The 10,863-nt window shown below is 32.4% G+C and overlaps 1 protein-coding gene across 2 annotated transcripts in view; it reads left to right on the top strand.

Annotated features, from left to right (window-relative positions):
- The window catches only part of LOC106867959 (hyccin), a 327,707-nt gene that overhangs the window by 206,304 nt on the left and 110,540 nt on the right, over window positions 1-10,863 (top strand). For both annotated transcript variants that reach the window (XM_014913039.2, XM_014913040.2), the window contains one exon: window positions 1,756-1,877. In XM_014913039.2, coding sequence (XP_014768525.1) covers window positions 1,756-1,877 — 122 coding nt within the window. The remainder of the gene's footprint in view (window positions 1-1,755; window positions 1,878-10,863) is intronic.

Genomic DNA, 10,863 nt, shown 5'->3' with positions numbered 1-10,863 from the left:
AGAGAGAGAGAGAGAGAGAGAGAGAGTGTGCATGTGTGTGTGTGTGTGTGAGAGAGAGAGAGAGAGAGAGAGAGAGAGAGAGTGTGCATGTGTGTGTGTGTGTGTGAGAGAAAGAGAGAGAGAGAGAGAGAGAAAAAGACATGCAAAATTTATAAGGCTCCTTGATAGTAAAACATGGCAATTGGCTGTAGGGACCTGCTGGCTTAGTTAAGTGTGACCTGTGGCAATTTTGTATGAAATTTGGAGCACAGATGAACTGAAAGAAGCATCTAATGTATGCAAGTGAAACAACCATGCAGGTTAGGATAGTTGATGTATCTGGATTATGTATGCTTGTTGGTAAAGTGCCTTTTGGAAGGAAATAGAGTAGATCTTAGGATAACAGATCTCAAAGATACAGTGAACGGTGATTTACCTTACTGCAGATCTGCCCTATCTATGCTAGTGTAGTAAGAAAAAATGTTATTCATCATCATCTTTTAATGTCCATCTATATTGGCATGGATTGGACTATTTTGATAGGATCTGATGGTTCTAAGAACTGCTTCGTACTCCAATGTCTGTTTTGTCTATGTTTCTATGGTTGGATGCTCTTTCCAAATGCCAGCCATTTAAGTACCTTGCAAACTGAGTACTTTTTTATGGCACCAGCACTAGTGAGGTCACTATGCAACTTTTAAAACAAAGAACTCATTCAGCTGGGTGATACTAGAGTAGAGATGGATGTAGATTTATGGTAGGAGATCAGAGGTTAAAGTATGAAAGAAGGGCCCAGAACAGAACAGGTTTCTGTTGAGAAGCTACATAGCTCCTCACATTGTCGAAAAGTGGTGGCAGTAACTGGGTTGGAACTAGAAAGAGAGATAAAATAGTGGTACTGGGATGTCGGGGTGAACCCTGAACGTATAAGAAGGTGAATAGAGGTTGGTGCAGACAGAAGAACAGGGAGTGAGAGTGGATAGATGTTGCAAGTGTATATGAAGAGAGTGATGGATGATTGGAGATGGGGAGTTGGTGAAGGGACAAATATAGTGAAGAACAAGGATTGAAGAATGGTTGATGAAAAATTCAAGGAGGGACAATGATAGACAACAGAAAACACAATCTATTGCCAAGTTTAATGATAATGCCAAGATACTTAAACTTAAAGCATCTTGCTACTTATATAGCTGGCAGTGTACATTAAGATTCTCTATTGCCATATTGTTCATTAGTATTTTAAGACTAAAACTCAACCAGTGTAAGTAATGTTTAATATTACATGGGTATGGCTCTGTTGAAATAAGATACTCTTTTAATAGTTAATGTGATGGGTCTTTATAAGCTTTGTTTTACACTTAACCAAAGTTATTGTGAGTTTCTGCTTTTGAATTTCTTATACTATATTTTCTTGAATATTGAGGCTATTATGAGCAAGGTTGTACCTGTAGGATCAAGTGTTATTAATAATAGGTACTCTACATTAACAATGAGATGAGATGAATCGTGAGAATATACTACATAAGCGACCCATATACTCTGTATGCCTTTGACGAAAAAGAAGATGGGGGTGGAGATGATGATGCAATAGTTTGAAAATATATATTTCAACAAACAACAGAAATAGCAAAGCAAGAAACCGTTGTAGCACTGGTCCAGTGGTATAATCTGCAAATAAATTTGTATTGACTAAATTAATTTTGAAATGATGCTTCAGTTTTTCTATTACTTAAATGATTCTCATTGTCATTTTATTTATTTATTAATTTTTTGCAGCCAGTAAACTTGAGTACACTTGCACTTACTGAAAGTGCATTAGCCAGGTATGAGAAAACGGAAGCTGAAACTTGGACTGGTAATCGTCATCCACAGTATGAGACGATCCATGGTCAGAACAGGTTAGTTGACACTTTTTGCTCTTATTAACTTTTACCATTGGAAAGTGCAGTAAGTTGGTGGAATTGGTAGAGCACCAGGAAATACTGTGTGCTAGTTGTTCCATGTTTTTATACTCTGAGTTTAAATTCTGTCAAGTACAACTTTGCTATTCACTTTTTCAAAGTAGATAAAATAAAACGCCAATCAAGTACTAGGGTTAATCTAATTGGCTAATCCTTCGCCTGAAAATTGTTGCTAGCTTTGAACCTAAATTACAAATTATATCTACCATTGTATTTAGAGAACAAGCTAATACATCCTTTTTCATTGGGATATTTCATTAGAGTAGTGATCATCATCATTATCATCATTTATTTAAAGTCTACTTGCATGGGTCAGACGGAGTTTATTTAAGCAGATACCCATCCTGTCACCAACCCTCATCTATTTTCAAGCAAAGTAATATTTCCTCATGGCCAGACATGTCTTTCATGGAAGAATGGATTACACCACTGGACCAGTACTACATGGCTTGTATGATGATAATGCTCATTTATAGCTACCATGCAGTGTCACGATAAGGAGAGAGAGAAAGAGAGGGACACACACACACATGTAAATATGACAAATATGTACCTATATATGTAAATATGACATGTATGAGTTTATTATTTGATTGGGTTTCAAAATTCCAGTTGTTGTTCATTCAACAGCTATCCTTTCTGTTTGTATTTGTTTGGTAGATTTCTTTCTAAACTAACATAATTTTCAGAGCTAGAAGTATTCTAAAAATTTAATTTAAAGTAAAACAAAACATTTCAAAAATTTAAAAAGTAATTCATTTGTTAAACTTAATATGAATTACTGTTAAGCTACTGCTATCTCTCTCTCAACTCATTGCCATTTTACTAGTGTCAGTCTTAGAAAATTGAAGTACACTTCAATTTCCTACATAACTATTTTGAGAAATCCTTCAGCTTATTTTTGTCAAATCTTGTAGTCAAGCAATTTTAATTTGACCTATATTAGTTTGAAGGCCTTTACTCATAGCTCTCTGGCTAACCTGAATGAAATGCTATAATTATTTAGGCTTTATTTTCACCAATTAGAAGCTTAAGGTTGTATTTTCTGAGTCTTTTGTACTATTTTACTGTGTTAAGATAATTTCATTCTGTAGAGAAAAAAGATACAAAAACATTTTTGTTTTGTACATAATGAATGATCTGTTCATTTGTTTTTTCATTTTCATTTACCTTTGTAATTATAAAATTGTAATTTCAAGTTACCTTAATACAAACATCCTGTGTATTTTTAGATTATGTCTGGTTCCAACTATAAGCTTTCACTATATATAATTGCTAAATACTAACTTCTCTGTCATCATTGAAGTTTCAGATAAATTCTTAAGTTTGTGTTTGTGTATTTAAGAAGTTTGCTTTGCAACCAAATGACCTAGAGTTAGTCCTACTGCATAACAGCGTGGACAAGTGTCTTCTACTATTATTCTGAGTCAGCTAAACTGCAGTAAACCTGTTGTCTGTGCATGCATGCAAATATAAATGTGTGAATATTAATATTTTGCTTGTCACCATTTAAGTAAAATGCTGATGAAGTTTACATTTCATGTTGACATTATGACCAATTGCTGTATGCTTTTGAACACTTGTGGAATATAAAATTCTTTTATTTTAAAACAAGTGTTGGCAACAGGAAGAACATCTGGCCATAAAATTCTGCTTCAGAATCAAATCCCCTTCAAGTAATGCTAACAGAGTAAAACCTTTTAATGTTCAGATTAATCTGTAAAATGTAATGCTTATTTGTCCACATTATTTTGAATTATTCAGGTTCAAGAGGGGTGTCCACAATATTTGCTTGTAACTTTGTTAATTTTTTACGAGTAGATTTGAAATTTTGTCAGTGGGTGTTTATTTAACAGTGGTTTATATTTATGTAATTTTAGCTGATCTACCTGATTAAGTTTGACTTTTATGGGCAGGTAAATTTAATTTACAGGTGTAAAAGCAATAGCATTATGGATAAGCACTAAAATTGAAATTCTTAATGTATCTTACCTGTTTGATTTATTACTAAAATTATCCCAGATGTCAACCGCCAACAATTTTACCACTTTTCAAGATGAGGTACATTAATTTGAATTAATTAATATACAGATATAATCGGTACAAGATTTTTTCCTTATATTTCATTCATTTTCATTGAAAATAAAGTTCAAAACTATTTTACTAGTCAATTGGCTATGTACTCTTATACAATTTAATGAATACATCTAATAAAAAAAGCTCATTAACAGGTGAGACAAAGGTGTGGAAAAAAGCTCATTAACAGGTGAGACAGGTGTGTAACACATACTGAAAATTAATATGATAATGATGATTTCTCACTTTCATGTATTATTTGTAATAAAATGAAAGGAATATATGATAGTATTACTATCAAACAACAAAATATAGTTATGCTATATCTCTTTTGTGAAACTGTCCAAAGCACCATTTACACAAGGGCACTTTGCAAAACAAACACATATATGAGGTCTCAACCTGATATCCTGTCAGAGATTTTCTTTTTTGCAGCGAACGCAGTCTGCAAACTTATTTCCTTCCATTTATATTTTCTGCTTTATGGAAGTTAATATTTTCTCTGTTGACATCTACCTCAGTTAATTTTACTTTTCTCCCAGTTCTGTGCTTCCTGGAAGAAAAGCCATCATGTAACTGAGATGCAATGTCCACACAAAATTTCAAATGGTTGTAGTCTTTTGGTGACAAAGGTACTTTGTGGCTTTTTACATAAACAATATATGAATTAACTATAGTTAAATTTACTAAAAACCACAAAATGTACCTCCACCATTTCTCCTATGTCATCCAACTGGGTAATGCCTGATATTGGTCAACCCCACCCATATATTTATTATAGCAAATATTCACTAGGGGTTTCCCCTCAGCACCAGCACCAGGTTGTTCATTACTAGACTGAAATAAAATCTGTCTTTTGTCTTTGTATAAAGTTGCTAACAAATTTTGTTTTTGCATTTGTAGAATGTTCCCTATTTTTTAAATTTTGTTTTCATTTCACGGCATAAACCTTTGCAGTTGCCCATAGTAGTACTGTACATGTAAGTACTTACGCAGGCAAGATGTTCTGCCGAAGCCACTGAAGAAAAGAAACAGTCAAAATAGAAGTGTCGGTGTTGATAGTGAAATGGCTCAGTTAGAGATCATGCTACATCATATCCCAATCCATATGGTCTGTTTCCACTATATTTTTTTTACCTGTTTAGACATTAAAGTGAACACAATATCCTGTGTGTGATTCACAGACTTCCCACACCTTGATGCCCCATTTAGTGGGTTTGACAGGCATGTACTGCCAAAAATGTACTCTGTCCTTGTAGCCTATCATGGCTTCATCTACACTGAGATTTTTCCCATGCAGATACACTGTTTTATACCTATCACAAAATAAATCAATTACAGGGCGTACTTTATACAGGGGATTATAGTTTGGGTCGATTTTGCCGGAGGTTTTAGTGGAATTGACTAAATGCAAATATTGAGATATTTTTGAATACCTTGTCTTAGATATAATGCTGGAGATATATAGATCACCATACCTTGTATCAGGACTCCAGTAGTTCCACAGTCGAGGAAGCTGCTGGATGCCAAACATAATGTTTATAGTAAAAAAAAGCTCACATTTCTGCAGTATCAGTTGACTGCCATAGTGGATCAGGTCTTCCACGAATAGAAATTATTTGTTGAGCATATTTATTTGTTTCCTCTGTGACAATTTCCAAAAAATTTTTTGGTAAAAATAAGAATAGTCCAATGGTTGAGCATTGGGAGGTAGATTGTGTTGTGGACCAGTCTTTTCTGTGAAATCAGTAATTGTAGTTGATGTACATTATGGCAATCGTGTTGCCATAATGTTTTCAATATTATTTTCATCACTTTCATTATCAAAATCTTCCTCGTCTGACAAAGATTCATAAATATCAATATCAGATTTGTCCAAAGACAAATCACTGTTGTTTTCATTTATATTTCATACATCCTCAAGAGTAAAACCTTCAAAGTCAGAATCGTTACTTGCTGACACCCTATCATTAAAAACTAAGATATACTCTTTATCTTCATATGTTGAAAAAGCCAAGAAGTCTCGAAAATTTCATGGTATTTTTATTTGAATAAAGGCAGGAAATGGCTTTATCTCACATTATTTCAAAGCTACAAAAATTCAATAACATGACTTGTTTATTTTTTTTTAGCAATTTTGTAGAAGAATTAGATACAGATTTGGCCAGTTCAGACAAATAAAGGGGTATTATTTTCGGCCAGTTTTGGCCAGTTTGAACACTAAAGAATTAAAGAATGAATAGCGGTTTTTCTTTTCCCTTTAGCTACTGATTAAGAATTTGACCTCTTGTGCTGCCATCTTGGACAAATATACTTCTCAGTTATATCCTTAGGATTAGTTACATTTAACACTGCAAGCTACCAAAATGCTCATCTGTTTGACAATGCTACTTTTGTTTATAGCAACATGTTCCTGTGTTATAGTATCCAACAACAGCTGACTGAACTGGAACATTTGACAGTTCTGTGTTGAGACCACTTTCAATATAAGTATCTATATGACAGACACAATACAGTTTTGATGACCATATATAAACTACTAACCTCTCATTTCTCTCATACTCTTCTCCATTTGTGTTTTCGGTGTACAAATACAGATATATAAGTGGAGCCATTCATACATAAGTGTTATTGTAGGCCATAAGTGTTATTTTAGGTCTAGTTTTAGCTAGTTAAAATCTATATTGTTCTTTTCATCATGAGGATCATATTCCAACTCCTGATTGAATTCGAGTTTGGCACTGAAAATCTATAAAACATTCATATCTTATATAGTCTTAATATTGTATGTCACTGTTATGTATGTATGTTTTCCTGTATTATTAAGTCTCTTAGTTATGGACATAGAACAAAGTTGTATAAAATGATCAACTTTCAACTAATAGAATATCAAATTGATGTGGCCAATTATAAGTCTTTGTTGTACATAATGGTCTACAGGATTGTTGTCTCAGTGGAACAGAATGATCAACAAGAATTTCTTTATGTTTCTTTCACTACTCAACAAAGTTATTTGTAGGGAGTCTCATCACTTGCTTTTTTTTTTGCTTTTTTTGTATTCCTTATTTTCTGACACATGAGTTTTGCTACATCTGTGATCACTTGTACAAAAGTGTTGTGGTTTTATTGTTAGGTCATAGTGCCAATAATACTTGTATTGATTGTATCTTACTTCAGTTTTAATTTTGTTGCTTACTAATTTCTCATAAATTTTTTATCCCACTACTATCAACTTTTCAATGATTTCACGTTCAAATAGTGATATTAGTTTGTTTACATTGTATCAGCTGTTATTTCTTTTTTTTTTTGTTTTGTTTTTGCCTATGTGTGTACTGTAGTAATCTTTGGTTGACTTTGTATCAACTACATCAACCACTACATTCCAACCGCAAATGCACATGCCTACAAATCATGCACACTCACACATGCACGCACAACATGCACATGTACAATGCACAACCTACAAAATGCTCACACATGAAAAACAAAAAAGAAAAACAAATGGAAATAAAGATATAAGAAAACAATTTCAACAAAACAGTACCATGATAATACGCACATACGTGAAAACATAGAGGCAATGCGTGACATAACAGGAGCAAGAATTCAGTTTGATGATTTGAAATCATTGGAAAGGTTATGGGGTGGGGTGGGAAGAGAAATGTATCACCAATTAGTTTGCAATAAAAGTATAAATGAAGTGAATAATAATGTATGTGTTTATTGGTACTATGACCCAACCAAAGCACAAGAATATTGATTGCAACACTGTTTCATACCAAGATTCTTGCAAAGCAGATTAATATATATATAATGAGGATGATTTTATTCATATTTCTCTCTCTCTCTCTCTCTCTCTCTCTCTCTGTAAGTATGTGTATATATATATATATATATATATATATATATATATATATATATATATATATATATATATATATATATATATATATATATACATACATTCATATATATATATGCACAAATAATATGAATATTATCTATGATGATGATGATGCTGTATATGTGTGTATTGCTTATATTGTAATTAAGGTTATTATTGTCCAGATATAAATTCTCTTTTCCTGATTTGTACATATTTATATATTTTTTTTATTAATCTGCCATTATTCATTTCTTCTTCGGTGCAGAGATCCAGGAAGAAAATTATTCCATAATTATACCTAGGAAGTGATTTGTAATATTCATCTGTATATGCAGTTGATTAAGTTTAGACATACGAACAATATTATTTTACTTCTTATAAATGAAGATGAAATACATTCGCTTAAAAATATGTGGAAACAAAAATGTAAAAATACCATTTGGCTGGAGATATGTAAAACTATATGAAATGTATGTGTGTGTGTGTGTCATTTGATGACCATTCCTCAATTGAGAATAAGTCTTATAGAGGTTTCAGTTAGGCAAGCAGATACTGTGAATTTTCCTCATATATTGTGTGCTGTGTTTTATTTGTGATTTGAAAATATTTAATTTGTTCTGAAATGAAATTTTCAGATCCTTGTAACTCGTGTTTCTTTCTGTTTTAAGGTCTAACTTCTTTTTAACCATTTTGTTACAGTATTTTTATTGAAATACACTGCTTTTGTTTCCATTAATTTTTAAAATAATGAAGAATTTAGTGAAATAGCTGTAATTATTAAGGTGGTGTTTGGAGCATAAAATAACATACAATTTTGATGAAAAGTTTTAATTTAGATCACTTTAAAACAAGAAGTTGGTACCACAGAACCAAGAATGGTCACAGGCATGTTGGTATCAACAGAGTTTAAGTAATATTGTAAAAATTGTAAAAGAATAGTTTGTTACATGAACTGTCAAATAGTTTCTGACAACCCTTGATGTTTTGTCAGGATTCATAACTTGTATTTAAAAAAAAATAGTTGGTGTACATCTTTTCAGCTTATCTATCACCTGAAATTATTGTATATCCAGTAAACCTGCATATCTTCACTTTCAGAATAATCACTGTGAACTGTGAGAAAGTTCAAGTGTCTCAGAGCTATGAGTCATGTGTTAAGTTGCAAAAGAGAGTGCTAAGTGGTTACAAGAGATTTAAGCCTATTAAATCTAGCCCTTCCTATGCACCAAGGTTACAACCAAGTGTGAGTATATATATACATACATATATATATATATATATATATACACTTGGTTATATATATCTGAGAAAGGGTTAAATATAGGTACATTGTAAGCCTTGTTAACCTTAAATCTACTCTCACATACTGAATTAGCTTACTAGCAGAGAGCCATTCTAATTTGTTCATAATTACAGTTATATTTTGTCCCCTTTTTCACCCTTGAACCTCTTTTCTTCTTTGTCTCTCTTTTAATACTTGGTGTCAAGCAACAAGCTTTCTCTTTGTGTGTGTGTGTGTGTGTGCTACCTCATCAAACAAGGTCATTTACAATTGTTTTCATGACCAGCAGGTGACAGTTTCAACTCTAATCTCCTCTCTCTTCCACATTCCTTTTTTGCAATCAAGAACAAAAATGTACTTTAGACTGAACATATTTTTGTAAATCATCTGTACTCAATCTCTCCCATCTTCCCACTCTCCTTCTCTCTCTCTCTCTCTCTCTCTCTCTCTCTCTCTCTCCTATACACAAACACACTCATACACACTTTTATACACACACACATTCAGGAATTTAAGCCCTATGTATTTTTTTTAAATAAAGGAAAATGATATTATGAAAATGCAAACATGCATACTCTTTCGAAAATAAACCAGTTTTCATTTTTCTTTTAAATAGAAAACTGATATTAAAAACATATGTATATAATTTTGTGCATGTTTTAGTGTGTATGTGTATGTGTGTCCATTAAGTAGTAACCCAGAAAAGGAGCAAGCAATACATACATAGAATACTGTAGTTTATTTTGGCCAGTCCAGAGTAAGGGACCATCGGACAGAATCAAGTAAAATACAGCCTTAGGGCCTTGTCGTTTTGGTCCTAAGACTGTATTTTGCTCGTTTCTTATTTATTTTGTCTTTGTCCATCATCTTAAATCACATTTATTCATTTTCTTGCGTCCACTCTGTGTTGTTTTGTTTGCTCTTGGCTCTATATTCTCTGCAAATTTTGGAGGGTACCACCAATATGGGAAGTCATCAGTCTTATCATTACTGGTGTGAAACTGAGTATTACTAATTGGTTGATAACTAATGAAGAATTAGGGACCTTCTGTGTCTGTCTCCCATCCAGTTATACACTTAGTACACGTTATATCGTTTGTTTATTTACCATACATTTTTTCATTATATATATACATAGGAAAAATTGATTTTTTTATAAGAAACAGTTAAATAAAAAAATTGTTTCTTATAAAAAAATAGATTGTTCTTATGTATGCCGACTTTTGAATCATCCTGTATATATAAATATAAGAATACAATTAAACCTGATGCATTTTTTTAAATAGAAAAATGTTACAAATATGTGTTTGTTTGTGTGTGTATGTGTGTATATATATATATATAATGGTTAAAGAGGACAACAAACGTTAAGGCAAGGCAAACATCTCGAGTCACATGCATTATTATTATTGGAAAAGATTCAACGATTTAAAGTCTTACAGCTGTTTCTGTAAGACTTTGAATTTTTTCCAATAATACTAATGTATATGACTTGAGATGTTTGCTTTACCTTAATGTTTGTTGTCCTCTTCAACAATTATATATCCGCTATATCAGAAATCTGCAATGGCTCTATAACTACCATCTCGGCTACAACCTTGGAGCCCTAGTAATCCATTGCAGCACTTATCTAGTATTCTTAATCATTTAGATCACCTGTGAACTAAACCCCCATATTA

The sequence above is a fragment of the Octopus bimaculoides genome, chromosome 2, assembly GCF_001194135.2.
Source record: "Octopus bimaculoides isolate UCB-OBI-ISO-001 chromosome 2, ASM119413v2, whole genome shotgun sequence".
In the NCBI taxonomy this organism is placed as follows: Eukaryota; Metazoa; Mollusca; class Cephalopoda; order Octopoda; family Octopodidae; genus Octopus; species Octopus bimaculoides.
Note: the sequence above shows the minus strand (reverse complement) of the source record. Positions and strands in the feature narration are given on the sequence as shown.